Genomic DNA, 17241 nt, shown 5'->3' with positions numbered 1-17241 from the left:
AACCTATAGAGGAATGGACAGGGTGCTCTGAGGGATAAAAAGAAACAGCACAGGGTTCCTATCCGGCAGGAGCTCACAGCTGAGAAGGGGAAATGAAAGCTCATCATGAAAACACAGGGTGATGTATGATTAGTGCCAACCTGTGCTTCCCAGGGGAGGAAGAACATGGGCTAGGACTTGAAGGATGGGCAAGATTTAGATGCTGAATCTTAACCTCTCAGTCCAGATCCCTGGACCCCACTTAGGTCTGTGCTGTCCAGTTCTGCAGCCGCCAGCTTGTGCAGCTGTTGCACAGCTGAAGTGCAGGCATGCTGGCGGGGGATGCTGTGGGAATCCACATAGGATTTCAAAGACTTAGAACTAAAAAAGGTAAAAGATCTCATTTTGGATTTATTCGGTTAAATAAAATCTAGTATTACAACTAGTTTTACATTTATTTTTACTATTTTTGATCGCAAATGTGACTCATATTTGTGGTCTGCATTTATGTTTCCATTGGACTGTGCTGTGTTAAACCAACTGAATTGGAGTCTTGGGGGAGGGGGAAGCGTGACTGTGACCTTGACAGAAATACCGGTTACTTGTCACTGCAGAAGCTGCTGCTGCAGATCCTGTTGGGGCAATACGCGCCCACTGACCACCACGGGAGTCATGGCAAAGGCTGTTGCCCAGGGCTCCTCCTGGTCTCACCTCTTGCAACCTCCCTCCCACACTGCCGCCTCCGATCTTCGATCTTCCCAAAATGCCAATCCGAGCCGGTCCCACCTGGTCAGAGCCCCTCCCTATGTCCCCACAATGGAGAGGTCTGCCCCATCTGGCTCAGAGCCCCTCCCTGTGTCCCCACCATGGAGGGGCCTTTGTATCCCATCCCTCCCCCACCCATGCATGTGTTTTTCCAGCAGCATCAAGCAGCCACATGGCGGGTGCCACACCTCTGCACCCACCCACAAATCATTTCCTCGGCTCTCTTCCTCTCTTTCTCACCCGGCAAACATTAATTCATCTTTTCAAATCCACCACAGTTGTCACCTACGCGGAGATGCCTGTCCGGGTGCCCACATGAGAATTAATCATCCGCTCTCTCTGCCAGGCACCACTTCTGTGGCTGCACCTATTATGCAGGGAGCTGACTCCTTGTCTCCAGGACTATCTGGAAAGAACCTCAAAGGTGGGGGCCAAATACCATTCATCTCTTTCTCTTCAGGTCACTAAAATGTTGCAAGGGCCAGACTATAAAGGACAACAAGTTGCGGAAATTGCATTGCACTTTTAGGAAGAAGAGGAGTGCCTTTATGAAAAGGATAGTTTAAAGGAGATTCCTCTGGTGGTATTTCCCTCCAGGTATTAAAATGGGGGGCTTGGAAGCAGGAAACTGGTTAGGCCATGACTGCACTGGGCCAAGACGTGCTGGGAACTGTCCCATATGCTTTATGTATATTAACATGCTTAATCCTCGCAATAACTCAAAGACATAGGTACTATTTTGCAGATAAGGAGGCTGAGGCACAGAGAGGTTAAGTAACTTGCTCAAGGCCACACAGCTGGTCAATGGTGGAACCAGGATGTGAGCCTGACAATCTGACTCCAAAGTTTCTCTCTCTCTCTCTCTCTCTCTCCTTCTTCCTCTCTGAAATAAATAAAAATGTATTTTAAAAAAGAGACTAAAAATCAGAAAGAATAAAATCAAAGTAGTTGTTTTTCCTCTTAATGAATTTGGACATTCAGTGTTTTCTTCTTTATGTAAAACAAAAAAACCACAAAAGAATGTACATAATTCCATTTTGCCAAAGATAGGAGGGAAGAGAAGAAGGGACCCATACTCTTAACTGAGTGCGTTCTGCGGTCGCTGGGTGTGCAGTTGCACGGAGCTGAGGAAGCAGCAGCCTTCTCTACTCACTTTTCGCATCAATGAGGCGCTCCCGGGGGGCGGTGTCAGAGGAGGAGAGCTGCTCCTTGACTTTGGCAATGTCTTTAGGATGCAGGTAGTCAAACAAACTCTGGCCAATCAGATCATTCTGTGTGGATGAAATATCAAAAATGACAAGTCAATGGTATGTAGAGTAGAAATTATCTAAGTGCTTTCCCTTTATTTTGTATTTTAAGCATGACAATTTCAACCATTTCATATGAGAACTTGCACACAAGTGTACTTTGTCTAGATATGGACATTGGGAGGTTGGTGCCGATAACACAGGAGGGGAAAAGGGCCCAATTACATAAATAGTTCACGTTCCTTGAAGGCAAGAATCTGTGCATTATGTTTCATTTCTGATGCCCACGAAGTCCCTTCTGAGATCCCTGGGGGAAGACTGTAGGGCATGGGCTCTGCCTCGCACTCCTTTAAGCCTCTCTGTTCCTAAGCAAGCTGGGTCACACCGAATGCTTCCATAGCCTATTCTGTTTAGTCTTACTTCCTTGTAAGACTAAAACGAGTAAAATATTTGCAAAGCATGAAATTTACTTTAATTCTAATTCATACAAGTGTTATTTTGACTCTGATTCTGCCTAACCCAGTGTTCATGCAAACACCAGCATTCCACAATGAATGAATGAATGAGTGAATAAAACCTCTAGGGACACAATAGGTGAATTATGGAGCTCTAGAAGCTTCCATAAATGTTATTACTTGATCCTACAAACATTCACAGAGGGTCTGGATCATTACAACCAGGTTTTAGCAGGCGTCCTCAAACTACGGCCTGCGGGCCACATGCGGCCCGCCGGATGCCGCTGCCTGTCCTGCTTAGCAGCCGACTCGTCCCGGGCCCGCAGTGTGCATAGGAATTTGTTCATAGTTTTTTTTTTAAACTATAGTCCGGCCCTCCAACGGTCTGAGGGACAGTGAACTGGCCCCCTGTTTAAAAAGTTTGAGGACCCGTTTTAGAGGAAGCTGAGGTTCAGCAGAGCTAATAAGTGGCACGTCACTGAAAGCACAGCACGGGTGGGTTCCATTTCCCTGTTCTCTGGTATGGTCTGATCTGCTTGCCCCTCTCCCTGGGCCCTCATCCTCCACCTCTGCCCCGCAGCTGTGGGGTATTTCTTTTGCAGCAATAAGAAAGTTAGAAAGCTGCTGCTGAGATCAGAGTCAAACCTTTCAAATGGTGAAACATGGATCATACATATGTTAAAAGATTTTTCTAAGTTTAAATTAATTTCTCTGGTAACAAGTAAAGAATTTTCTGGAAGAAGGATTGGTGGGAGGACAATGTAAGCATTTCACATGTGACTTGTATGCTATAATTATTCTGCAAAGTGGGGAGACCTTTTTGGCTGCTGGGCGGCTGCCTACCGCCAACAGGGGCATGAGCAATACCTGGCTGTAGTTGAGGATCTTGAAGACAGACTCTGAGACAAAGAGTATCTTCCCTCGGTCACATCCTACGACAAACAAAAATCCATCTGCTGCCTAATCAGGAGAAATGGATAATCAATTTATCACACTTCAAGAAACATGACTGTAATCACTCTGATAGCAAATAAAGATCTGTGTGCTAAGTAACCAAAGCACAGGACTGCTCTCATGGACATTTCACAGGTTTGCTGAGAACAGGATGCTTAAAGCAAAAGTCCTATAAAAAACAAGATTCTCTCCAAGGCAGATCTATATCATCTATGTCATCTAATGATTACAGGGAAAAGTCCAATTATTAAATTGTTTCAAAGCCGAATTCAGCGTAACAGTGTTCCTTTGATTTCATTATGGTCCAGAGAAGTCATATGTTATGGCCCTAATTAAAACAGCTCTACGCAAAATCACAGAGTCTGAGATTGGAAGGATCTCTAAGTTTGGAATCCCTTCTCCGATCTTGGCTACATCTGTTTGCGACTTGAATGGCTCCATTTTTGGAGGGCACTGGGACAGTGGTTTTTATTTTGTTTTATGCTGACATTTGGAGTAGGGCTGCATCATTGGTACTGTTTTAATCCCCACTTCTGCCCCAAAGTGACTCTATTGTACGCAGGATTGAAAACTAATGCTCTCAAATATTATTCTTTGACCCAGGGCTAGGCTGTTTGTTCCTAAATGAGATAAGAAAAGCAAAGCAAAAATTTCCCCTTAGACGCTTCTTACTTCTTTGCTTTACATACAAGTAAAAATCTAAAGTGCCAATAAGGACAGGTGTAAGACAGGACAGGATTTGTTAGACTGAAGCGGGTAACTACCAAAGCTGCAGTATCTGAGAGTTTAGACTGTTTCATATGTGAGCATGATTCCCAGACCCCCTTTTCAGATGGACAGACTGCTCAGCTACTGCCGGAATCTAACCCAATCTCTCCGGGACTTGCTCTTTACTCACCCCCCTGCAGTTCTAATACACAGTGGGTCAATCTTGCTTTGTTCACTAGCTCTCAGCCTGTTCTTGGGAAAAATACAGAGGAACTCCATTCTCTTTTCCACAAAAGGACCTTTGGGATACAGCTTAATTCAAGGAACGAGGAAATGAAATGAATTCATGCGCCAGAGGTTAAAGAATGGTGCGTGCACTGGTGCTGGGGTGAAAGAGTGAATGAGAAGGGGAACAATTGCAATGGCTGTGGGAGAAGGCAGTGGGCCATCCAGCTGGGAGGAAGCCAGGATGACCCTTTCCTAAGTTGGGCCTCTGAGTGGGTCCAGGGCAAGGAATGACGGTGAAGGGCAAGAGACTTTGCAAGCACCATCTGCTGGAAGCCTCCTTCAGTAAAAAAAAATAGGGTATTAATAACTTCCTCATTTGCCTTGCACACAATCCTTTCTAACCGGGTTAAGTGCTCTGAGGCTTTGCATTGATGAAGTGATGAGGCACTCAAGGTGCCTATGAAGAAGGTGACTGTGGCATCCTGACACCTGGGTCTCCAAAGGCCAGTGACTACCGTCAGTGTGAGGGAGGCTCAGTGTATCTGACCCTGCTTCACTGGGCAGATGACACCATCAGGGGAAGGCGTGGGGTGAGGGGACTCAGGAGCAGAGGGCTGAGGACACCTGAGTGCTACGGGGACTCAGGAAAAAGGCTGGCTCGCTCCTGGAGGATGATGTTAACAGGTAATCCAGAGCCCTGGGAGGGTTTGCCTGCTTTTCAAATCATGGGGAAGCAGGGTATCTAGGTATTATAAACAGCCCAGGCCGACTGCTGCCTGACACACCATTCATTAGATACTCGGAAAGCACTTAGTGAGGCAGGCAGTTAGTCAGCTTTGTAAGGAGAAGCAGAAGTCCAATTCCTGCTGCCAAACTGTTCAAAACAGTCTGAATGGTCCTTGCTTCTGTTGAAGCAAATTCCTGGGGACGGGGTATCTGGAATGGGCAAGGTATTAGACAGGACTTCGCAGCCACTGAAATGCTCCAGAGAATAAAGGAAAGTTTCATTGGAGAAGACAGATAATCACTGATGTTGTATGAAACAGAAGAGCAGAAAGGCAAGACCAAGATGAAGTATTTAGCTTGAATAGCATTAAAATCCTTGTTTCATACCCTGATAAGTTTGGACATCTGAAGTTATTTAGAAAAGCAGCAACAAGAAAATTACTAAGCATTTGTCACTATAAAAGGAGCTTATTTTATATATAACGTATTATATATACAATTATTTTTTTCCTTAAAAATGTCATATTACCAATATGGCAATCAAGACCAGCCACATAATTTGTAAGGCTCTGTACAAAATGAAAACGCAGAGACTTGTACAAAAATTATGATGTTCATGCCTATCTCAGAGGGAAGGTGGGGGTGGGTGGATGGGTGGGAAGAGATCAACCAAAGAAAGTCTATGCATAACCCACAGACAATAGTGTGGTGAAGGCCTGAGATGGAGGGTGGGGTGGGCTAGAAGGGGTCATTGGGGGGGGCGGGGGGGAAGGGGACGTATGTAATACTTTCAACAATAAAGATTTTTAAAAAATTATGATGTTCAAAACGGCAATAGCAGAGCACGAAAGCCAAGCCTGGGCCTGGGTGACTGCCTAGGTCACATGCCCAGGAAGCCCTGGTGGTTTCCCTGGATATGCAGCAGACAGTTTCTATCTGCAACTTCAGCAAACATCCTCTGAGAACAAGGACATCTGTTGGAAAGGAATGCAGGTGAGGGCAGAGTTGGGTCTGAGTAACTGTGCCCTGAGAGGGGTGGTCCACAGATCGACAGGAATGTTTCTGAATTCCATTTCTTTCCCTTCCATTGACTTTTGCTCTGCCGGGAACACACCTTGGAGCCCCGCGCAGACTCAATTCTGCGGAAGGACGCGTTCCCATGGCGCGGCCTCAACTGCCTCTCGCAGAGACCGAGGAGCTCCAGTCAAGCATGTGCAGCAACACCTCCTCCATTTACTTTCCTCGCTGGATCATGCAGTCTTGGGAAGTTTTGCTATTTGGAAGGGATTCTGGTGTAAAGATTTCGGTGGATGCTTTTGTGCTACTGGTTAAGTGAGAATCAGAAATTCTCAATTGTTCAGTGTCAGTCGCTTTCTAAAATCTTCATGCAGGAATGTGGTTCTTAGCTACCGCCTATTTTTAACAAAGTCCTGCCTCTTCTGATTTAAAACCACAGTAGCACAGACCTTCCATTTTTGCTAAGCAAGGGCAGAAGGGGAGGAGGGAGGTCTCAGAAGGAATGTGAGGCCTGTCCAAGCAAGAAGATAAAGAGGAAGTGGCCTAGGAACAGTTCAGGGTTCAGACATCAAATTCCCACATCCTGGGACTTAACCCTGAAATCAGTAAAAATAAGTGTAAAACAGCCCGTAATTGTAACATACCCTGAGGATGAGGTGTTTCAATTCATCATCTGACAGAAAAGTTGGTTTGTAGTTTGCTTCCGTGTATGGATTGGTGGCACCTTAGGGGGGAAAGAGAAAGAGTTGGTTCACTTTATATTCAGATAATGTCTCATTTTACTTCACGGCCTCGAAACTACCACCAGAGATTTAAATTTGACCATCTTTTTCCTTAACTGAGATAAGGCAAGATCTGGTTTTGAACAGAACCCTTTAATACCAAAGAGAATTCCACTGAAAAGAGAACACTGTTGCTCACAGGAGACTGAATGAGCGTGCTTTTGTCACCACGGGGAAAACCAAAGCTAATAGAAGGAAGTTACAAATCTGCTTCTGAGAGAAGGCAGCTAGCTCTAGAAGCGATCTGGCTGAGGCACCTGGGGCAGTTCCCACCTCCCAAGATGTATATTAAACGGGCTGTCTAGCAGCCCCTCAAATCACCACTCTACATGCGTGGGAAGTCATCCAGTCTGCCAGGCCAAGTAAATATATTATAGAGGGCATTTAGTGTGAGCTCCCCTTCACTGCTGGTGAGCTAAATGAGCTTGGCAACCCAGAGAAATGCATCACTTCAGTAAATGCAACTCTAGCTCCTGGAATGGAATAAGACTTGTGTTTAAAAGGCTGTCAGTCTGGCGTCTTTCAGAAGAACAATAACTTAACAGAGAAAAATGCCAGCAGTAAGTGACTTGGAATCTGCAGAATGGTGAGTGAAAGAGTGAAGAAATAAAATGAAACAGGTCCATAACAATTCAAAGTACCAAGGGGAAGGAGGTAAACAGGACGTGTCTGTGACCTCCATGTCAACCAACAAGTACGGATTATTGATCCACTCCCGCTTCTGTGATAACTGGAGTTTGCACTCTTCTAATTTAATAGAAACTGGCTGATAGTAGTTCAGTCTCTACCACCTCAGCTAGTATGAATTTTTAAATGCCATTCTCCAAGCACAGGATACAACAATTATATTTTTGAATAACGATAAAAAGTCAGACAATACCCACTATGTCTTATTTTTGGTGGCCTTGTAGAACTAAAAAGATGCAGTTCTTTTGCCACATGGCTTAGAGATCTGATTGAGCGCCCACTTTCCAATTTCCTCAAATAGCCCAAGACGAGCTGTGGAAAATTCCAGGAACAGCATTCACTAAAAGGCTGATAATGTTTCAGATTTCTCCTGTGGTTTGGATAAGTCACTTCCACAGTTCTGCCTCATTTTCTCAACCTCACCACACTCAGAGAAAAAGGAAAATACTGCCTCTCCCATAAAGGGTCTGGCCAGTTTGGGAAAATCCCAGGAAGATGACTATGTCAGTGTTCATTCCTGACAATAAAAACGCAGCAAGAATCATGAACCAGTAACTCTTAAGAGGAACCATGATGGATTTTCCTCTTAAACGTGACTGACTTTTCTGGGTCACTCAGTGCACTTAGATTTCTGATGTTTGTCATGTATGCATGGGGTCTGACTACATGCACACAGATGGGGCATCAGTAGTGCCCTCTCTGATATGTGTATAGTCTACCACACACAGAGACATGCTCAAAGCCTCTACCCTCTGGGATAAAAGGCTGTGGAACTGCATCTTGATACTCACTTCATTGGGCATCATGTCTACTGCTGAAAATTACAGGCATATTACTCAAGGCGACACATTTGCAAGTCATAAACATTTGCCGTAGGGATGTAGGAACATTCTAGGCAAGAGTGGTACATTTGTGGACAAAGGCGTAAAGGACAATAAAACCTGGGGTCTCACCTCGTAATGTTTTCATGTGCTGAACAGCCATCCTTAGCACAGTAAGTTTATCTAATTTCCTGGACATCGCATTGCACGTTGGTACCAAGGAAGCCAATTCATCAATAAAGCTGTTCATTTTATCCCGACGCCTCTTTTCAATTTGACTGTGAGCTTCCCTGAACAACAATATGAATAATGAATTCTATAAAATGTAACCCAGCATTAAGGAAACAATGACAAAAATAAGATATAACTGTTTTCAATAATCATCTGACAAGGCAAATTCAGAATTTGCAGACTGCTTCAAACTGGACTTTTTTATTAAAGTCACTAAAAATGTGGCCTCTCTGCCAGGTAGGATTAGTTTTTTTAAATGCTTATCTCATCCTTCCTTAGAATTAAGAAATAGTTTTAAAAACTGTCTTTTCAGAGTAAACTGTATTATTAATTTCTCAATTCTTTTCCTCTCAGCCTCTATAAATGTGGATTTGAAGATGGAGGCAGATGAAAAAAGGAGGATGGTAGAGTTTTTAAAGAGCAAAACATCCAGAACTGCCATCATATCAGCAAGGGTCCCGTGGTCCCAGGTGAGCTGTCTCCCAGGGTTGGAAGGAGCCTGCTGTGTGGCCTGCCAGAGACTCGCTGGTGGAGTTGCCAGATAATTAATGCTGCCATCCTTAGATCAAATATGACCCCACATAGATATAGCAGATGCTACATATGTCCCAGAACTTCCTCCAAAGAACATCACACTCCTCCCTCCCAGGAGCTGCTGCCCCTGCACACACTCCCTGACTGGTTTGCACCTGCCATTTGTGACAGCCCCCTAAAGAGGTGCATCCATGGTGGAAATGTAGTTCCCTGCTTCCCTAGCCAGGCAGCTCAGTTGGTTAGAGCCTTGTCCTGATACACCAAAGTTGCAGGTTTGATCCCTGGTCAGGGCACATTCAAGAATCAACCAATGAATGCATAAATAAGTGGAACAACAAAGTAATGTTTCTCTCTCTCCCTTCCTCCCTCTAAAACCAATGAAAATTAAAAATAAAAATTTTTTAAAGAAAAAATGTCGTTCCCTCTGCTGCCATAGCAACAGAACCATGAGAGCTCCTGCCAAGGCGGGTCTGCCAGAGAAAAGCGAGAAGTCTCAGGTTAGCCAAATTCTGCATCCCTCAGTTCTGTGTCATGACGGCCTCAGAGCAGGAGGGTTGAGGACCACATGGACAGGGATAAGCAAGTGTGGTTAGAGGCAGGAGGCACCATGTTAGAGCACCTATTCCAGGTAGCAGGGCATCCCCCATCCCACCTTCAGGAGCAGTTTTCAGGGCAACAAGGGCCCCTTTCAGAGGTAGGGGCAGCCCAGGAGCTGCATCACTGTGCCCGTCTCCTCCAGGGCCCTGCAGGCAGAAGGAGTAACCTGCCAAAGACTAGGGTGAAACCTTAGCCTTGATTTATTTTCTGCTCCCTCCAAAGTCCTTCGGGTTATCCATGCTTAGATAGGAAAGAGTGAAGGCCAGCACAGCCTGCAGAGAGGGACGGGCAGGAGGCACAGACATGACAGTGTCGAAGGAACTGCTAGACGGGGACCAGATGCACAGAGCCTCTTCGGCGGCCTCCAGGAAACCAGGACAGTGAGAGACAGAATGAGGCCCCTTCTTACCTGGCATTTTTTATCCTTCCTTGGTGCTCTGTGTATTCTAACCTGGAAAAGAAAAAGCAAAAGATAAAAACACAAACCAATGTCTTCTTCCCTTTTTAATTAATTTCTCTGTTTAATCCCTGTTATCTCTCTCCACAACACACAATGTTGATTGTTAGCCAAACTGGAAGTTGGGGGGTGACAATCTTGAGCCCACAGGCTCATAGCCCCCTTGTTTATCCCCCTCTCAGGACAGGGTGGAACCTGCACCAACTAATAGAATTTGCAATTATTCAAGGAAATGACTATAAGGACCCAAAGTTAAATGACTAGGTTCACGGTACCTTCCATGGGGGTCATCTTTGTCTGTGTCCATGCTTTCCCTGAAAAACAAACAAAAAAACACAAAAAAGAATGTGACTATTAAAGACATACACAATACCTTCTAATCATAATGCCAAGGGCTCTCATTTATCCAGAAACCAAACAATTAGAAAGGTCAAATAGCATAGTACTGATTATGGATATGTAATAAACATATATAAATAAAGAAAAACAACTTGAAACTACTATAAAATGCAGACTGGTTTTCCAGATTATCAGATGAAATTTATATATAATCTCAATAGAGTTTTCACGTTAACACATTTTAACACATTTTGATTGTGTGAAAATTGGGAATAGGTTGCACTTATGGAAACTGTAAGTTCACCAGTGTATCCAAGTAACTAAATACCTACAATAACTCATTCTTGATAAATGAAGCTTATTCATTTGCAAAACCTATTAAGCATAGGATATCTGTGCATACATATAGACTGGATTGTGTCCGGGGACTGAAGTGAGGAGGGGAATCAGAGCACCAACAAAAAAGTGCTGAGCATAGCCCCGAGGCAGCCTTTCAAAGGCACTGCTAAACCCAGTGTTCTGGTTCTCACATGTGGGGAACCCCAAGGAATGGGACAGAGGAGGGACTGGGGCAGAGGTTGTGGGACCCTATTTGGCTGCAGAGGGTGCTGGGGTCCCAGCATGAACCTGCTTCCCTTCAACAGACTCCAGAAATCCAAGTTACATGGCATCTTGTGTTTCAGTAGAAAATCGACTGGAATTCTCAGAGAAAGGAGTTCAGGGTCCCCAGGATCAGCTCACAGTCTTATTCAGCTCCTAAATTTATCGGGCAGGCACTGACTCCCACCTGGGCCTCTCCCCTTTCTCCTTATCCCACAGAAAGGAGGAAGTGCACCCTGCACACAAGATATTTCAAGGGCAAAAATGACTTTTTCAGGAGCACCGAGTCATGGCATTCTAGAGCAGTGGTTCCCAGCAGCGCCCCGGTGTCCTCGCAGACAGTGTCTCTAGCTGGCCCCGAGTCCGGAGGAAATCACATAGCCACACAGGCAAATGGAAACTTCCCTCCCCTTTGTCTGGGCTTGTGTCTGCTTACTGAGGCCAGAGTGACCATCTCAGGGGAAGAGGAGCTCTGCCTGGCAGGTGTGACATTAGTTCAGCAAAATTATAGGGAAAGGGATTATGGTTGCTCCATTAACAGGGTCTCCCCGAATTCAAAAGACTTGCAAACTAGGGTCCCTGAGGGAAACCTGATGGTGACAATGTTGGAAACCATAGATAGAGGTCTTAGAACATGTCAATGGTCCACAGAAAACATCTCCTGGTCTCTCTATTGGGGGATTACTGCCACAAAAGAACACCTTTCTGGTCTTCACTCCCATCCCTGGGCATTTGCTCTGAATCATCTGGGATAACTTACATATTAATCATAGCATCTCCTAGTGGGCATCTGACCTCTGGCCACTGTGCTCCCCAAGTCTGACCTGTGAACTTCAGCAGAAAGGACATCTGCTGTAGCAGGGACTCCTCCTTGGAGATTTTCCCTCATTAAACAAAAGCAAACCTTTTAAATGGCCATTTGGGTAAGATTCCACACAGAGGCCTCAAGGAAACAAACGTGCCTTTGACTGTTCTCCATACACTGCCTTATGCCCTAGTGTTTGTGCAGAGATAGAAGAGTTGACTGTAAGTGTGAAAGTTTACTTACTCAAAAGAAAAGTCATCAAGTCTAAAAAAAAACACACACAAAAATACTATTTAATATAACAGGTACATACTCGTTTCAATGATGTTTAAGGGCAATATCAATGTTCCTATGTTTTTGGAGATGACCACTATTTACTTATTCTGCAAATACAGGGTGTCCCCAAAAATGTATACACACACTTTGAATAATATAAACCACTCAGGTTACACCCATGGAGTCAGTCACTTGCTCAAAGGAGCAAAGGAAGGTAAAGGAGGGGTCAAGGCAGGAACTTGGCTTTAAGGCTCTTCTTTTCCCCTGATATGGACAGTCTGGAAGGGTGCAGATGCCTCAGCAGTGCTGAGTGCTAGAGCCCCCCCAACCCCCAACTTGCTTCTGGGGCAAGGTAAAGGAAAACAACTGTGTGGCCTCCTGGATTGCATCTTTCACTCCCATCCCTTTCCCCAAAGGGGGTCCCTCTTCCAGGAGGAGCAGCCCCCGGACACTCCACGCCCATGAACTGTCACGGCCTTCAGCCAGAAGAGGACTAGTCTGAGGGCCTTACTGGTAGTCGGTGGAGCTGCCTTTCCGCTTGCGGGTGCAATCCACGCCACTGGTGCCCAGGGAGCTGGAGAGGAGGTCCGTGGCGCCCGGGGACATGAAATCACTGATTGTTGAAGAAATGTCCATCCTCTGGTCCGCCATTGGGGGTCTGGAATTGGGACAAGGAGGCACAGAGGCGAGTTTATTTCCACAGGCTCTTCTAAATGCTGGAGGGCCAGGGTGGCACTGGGCAGCGACGGGTGCCCGTTTGCAGCACCCACACTTCTCACCCAGCCCCCGCAACAGGTAGGAATGAGCAGCGTGCCTACTTTAGCGCTAATACAGGTGATTTAGGCTCACTGTGCATTTTCCTGATGAAAAACCCAGAGGACCCAGGTGAGGGCATGGAAGAACTAAACCAGAGCCCAGGGCTCCGGGAGCTACAGCCCATGCTTCCCCCCAGGGGACCAAGTGTCCCAGATGTTCCGTGTGAGTCTTAACTTCATTTTCTTCCAACCGATAAATCAAATCAATGAAATAGATGATTTACTTGTTATCTTTGTATTTTTGTTACAACTTTTGTAAATGTCATAGGAAAGCAGATAATATACTTCCCCAGACTATATGGGGGGAGGGGGGGAACGGAACAAAAGTAAGTTTACAGTTGTTAGTAGGAAAAATGATACAGTAATTAATAAATATCAATACAAGAATAAACTGTTTTGTGTACTCACAACTATAAACCTACTTTTGCCCAGTATGGTCCCTCTCTCTCAGCAGCCCAGGCAAAGTCGGTCCTGTCTTCCCTGACTGTCCTTTCATACCCAGCATCCCCTGCAAGGAAAACCTTGCATAATGAAATGAAGACACTATAAAAATTTGCAGAACATTTTAAGAATTCATATTTTAAAAGCACAAAGTGAGCTGGCCCAAAAATGAGGCTGACAGGTACCTTACAAGGAACTCCAGCTCCAAACCAGGTTGAAGAGGGCTGTGTGCTGCCCGCAGTCAGGGCCGGGCTGCCCAGGATGTGACTGGGGCTCACTCCTCCTCTCTGGGCCCGAGCTTCCTCATCTGCAAAGCAATGGCTAAGTGTGAGCGCTTGTTTTCACTGTTACTATTAGGCTCACAGGTTCCGGAAACAGACCCACCTGGTCAGGTACAGTGCACCAACTTTTCACTTTCACAAGCACTGGAGTGAACATCTTGGTGCATATATCTCCATGCATTTGAGCTATCATCTCTTAGGATACATTTCTAAAGGTAGGACTGACAGAGCAAAAGGGGACACACATTGTACGTTTGGTACACACTGAAACACTGTGCTCCGGAGAACTCCAGTAATTTATATCTACAAGAGCTCTTGTCGATCTGAAGGTAAGTACAGACCTCATTGTTTTTACTTGTATTTTTAAATGACTACAGATGGTGCTCCTATGTTAGAGGCATCTCTCTGTTTTCCTTTGTGTCTACTCATGGCCCATTTTCCACTAAGTTGTTTTCAATAGCTACAGGCCTCCAGACCATGTTCACCTGGGCATGTTGGGAGAAAAGCTTACAGCCCCCCTCCTCTCACCCAGAGGCCCAGTGCTGCCACGATCTGGACTCCCCACTCCATTTGTTCACCCACTCTGCTATCAAGGACATCATACTTTCTCTTTGCTCCTCAAACCCCTAACATCTCTCAGATCCTCATTCCCAGGTTATAACTGCTTTCTACTTTGCTGAGAAAATAGCCCACCCAGATGCTGCTGGTTAGGACCCCACACCCAGCAAGTGCCGAGTTCATCCTCTCTCATGACTCAGGACACACACCAGGAGTCTCTCCCTGCCCACAGTCCTGTATCAACCACTTTCCCATCTCCTGGGTCATTCTCTTGAGGATAAAAGCACATTGCAAACAACTCTCATACTGGAGGAAAAGAAACCTTTGAACTCCATTCCCCTCCAGTTACTGCCATATTTCTGTTTCCAATTCCTTTCCTCCTATTCTCTATAAACCAACTCTAATCAGGCTTTTGTCCCCATCATTCCAATAAGACAGCCTCCACTGTCACCAGTGACCTCCTCACTGCTAAGTCCAAGGGCGCGTGTTCCATTCACTCCCTATTTGACCCAACAGTGACATCTGATAGTTCTGATTTCTCCCTCCTCTTCGTCTCCTGGTTTCAGAGATGCCACCTTCTCACAATTTTCCTTCTACGTTAGAGGCCACTCTTTTTTGGTCTCTTTAGCTGGTTCTTCCTCATCTCCCTCACCTCCAAATGAGGGTCCCATGGTGTCCTTGCACCTCCCTTTCTATCTATACTCCTTCCCTAGGAGATCTGTCTAGTTTCATTGCTTCAAATACTAGCTATGCTAGGACAACTCCCAAATTAACATATCCAGCCCAGACCTCTCTCTGAATTCCAAGCTTGTATAACCATCTCCCTTTGAATGTACAACAGAGACCTCGAACTAAAACATCCATAACCAAACCCCTGGCTCTCCCCAAGCCAAGCCTCTCAGTCATGCCGATGTCAGTAAGCAGTATTTCAATCCTTCTGGTTCCTCAGCCTCCAAACCTGGAAGTCACTCTGAATCCTCTCTTTCTTTCACAACCTGCATCCAATCCATCACAAATCCTATTTGCTCAACATTAAAAAATAAAATAAAAATCCAAAATTCAGCCACTTCTCCATTTTTTCCTTTACATTTCTGCTCAAATACCACTTTATCAATGATGCTTCCTTGAATATCTATGTAATACAACTCCCTGCCAATCCTTCCTAAACACCCCTACCCTGCTTTATCTTTTTCTATAGCTCTTATCAAAATTTGGCCTACAGTAACCAACTTCTTTATTTCTTCTCCATTAGACTATAAGCATGAGAAAAGCAGGGATTTTGTGTGGTTAACTGCTTGCACCCTTAGCACCTGGACCACTTTCTAGCACTCAAAGGAAGAACTCAATAAATGGATGCTGTATGAATTTATTTGTATATTAGAAATATATCCTTTGTTCATCATAGATGTTATAAATACCCCCATTTTTGCCTTTCAACTTTGTTTATGGTATTTATATGTGATAATAAAAAATGACATTAAAATAAAAGCCTTTTCTTACCCCCCAAATCATAAGGATATTCTCTTTACTAATATTTTTATAATTTTACCTTATTTAGTTCTTCAACCCACTTGGAAATGATTTTTGGTACACTAAAAAACTCCCAACCTTACTTCCCTTCAATGGATAACCATCCCAACACCATTTACTACTCTACACATCCTGTTGCCCATCATTTGAAATGCCATCTTTATTGGTTCATTGACTATCTCTGGACTTTTTAATCTGTTCCTCTGATTTAGTTATTTCCATTCTAGTACTACACTATTTATTATTGTGGCTTGATAATATATTTTACTACCTGGTAGAATAAATCCTTTCCCTCATTCTTCTTCATTTCCTGGCTATTCTGATTTATTCTCTGAGAAACATTTTATAATCATTTAATCATTGTTATATTATTACTGATATTAAGAGAAGTCGGTCGGGAATGAGAACAGAGCCCTGCCATCAGGGTCCTGGTGGCCCTTAGGGCTGCGTTTTGGGCACGAGTGCCACCTCCAGCCCACCTCTCTTTGTGAACAGCTAGAGACAATTGCATGAGGCAGAATATTTGAAGTTTCACCACTTTCTGAAGGAAGAACTACCATGGAAGCTGCCAATGAGGCAGTGGGCGAGAGGGGTGGTAGGGAATATGACGACTTATTACCTGAAGTTAAGAGTTCTTCAACCTCGGATCCACCGTGGGGGAGTAAGGAGCCACTGGATTTGGTCACCTCAGGGCGATTTTCATGTTTTGCAGTTTCCTTTCAGGCAGTCAACTTCTTTCAGAAACCTGCAGCGGGGCCCACAGGAAAAGAAAACCCAGACAGGTCACTCTGGGGTAAATATGTTTTAAAATCTTGCATTAGGTAAGGGAGATGAGGGAGCTAGCTCAGAACTCCTAGTTACAGGGAGTAACTGGGAGGCGCATAATCCCTCCTTCAGCGGCCTGTTAGACTAACTACAGACACCTGAGGGGGTCACGTGTTGGTGGTTTAGTATTACAAGAGATATGTTAGCAGGAGATGTTTTCTGTTAAAAACAATGCCTTTTAAATTACTAAACAAGGGTTTTGGGACATGGCCTTAAGAAAGATAATTATATTTTTCACTTCTCATACGGGGTCAAGCAATAATAACATTCAAGCAATAATTAAGTGTGCACTTTGCATCGAGCCCTGTTCTTACTGCCTTGTATAGATTAACTCACTTAAACCTGAAGGATAACGCTACGAGGCTGATGCTATTGTTTTTTTCATTTCACCGAGGAGAAGGCTGGGATAGAGAAGTGAAGGAACAAGGCAAGGTCCTGCAGCTGGGGTGGTGGGGCATCAGAGGCCACCCTCACTGCTAATGTTGTCACTCAACCCCCCCAGGTGAGGTCAGTTACCTAAACGCAGACAAGGAACAGGGGAAACAAGTCTTCAGAAAACATTGAGCCAACACAAAACGCCAGC

At 44.8% G+C, this 17241-nt stretch overlaps 1 protein-coding gene across 7 annotated transcripts in view; it reads right to left on the bottom strand.

Moving 5' to 3' along the window:
* The window catches only part of BMAL1 (basic helix-loop-helix ARNT like 1), a 104428-nt gene that overhangs the window by 19390 nt on the left and 67797 nt on the right, over nt 1-17241 (bottom strand). For 2 of the 7 annotated variants that reach the window (XM_080640126.1, XM_080640127.1), the window contains exons 3-11: nt 16453-16578; nt 13650-13771; nt 12720-12866; nt 10464-10502; nt 10141-10182; nt 8502-8659; nt 6724-6803; nt 3314-3406; nt 1898-2015 (exon numbers count right to left, since the gene is read on the bottom strand). In XM_080640126.1, the coding sequence (XP_080496252.1) occupies nt 1898-2015; nt 3314-3406; nt 6724-6803; nt 8502-8659; nt 10141-10182; nt 10464-10502; nt 12720-12859 (670 nt within the window). In that variant the 5' untranslated portion in view covers nt 12860-12866; nt 13650-13771; nt 16453-16578. Of the gene's footprint in view, nt 1-1897; nt 2016-3313; nt 3407-6723; nt 6804-8501; nt 8660-10140; nt 10183-10463; nt 10503-12175; nt 12197-12719; nt 12867-13445; nt 13528-13649; nt 13772-16452; nt 16579-17241 lie in introns of those variants that run through there. The other 5 variants (XM_080640121.1, XM_080640122.1, XM_080640123.1 and 2 more) reach the window with 3 other exon arrangements.

Source organism: Plecotus auritus (genome assembly GCF_963455305.1).
Source record: "Plecotus auritus genome assembly, chromosome: 9".
Classification (NCBI taxonomy): domain Eukaryota; kingdom Metazoa; phylum Chordata; class Mammalia; order Chiroptera; family Vespertilionidae; genus Plecotus; species Plecotus auritus.
Note: the sequence above shows the minus strand (reverse complement) of the source record. Positions and strands in the feature narration are given on the sequence as shown.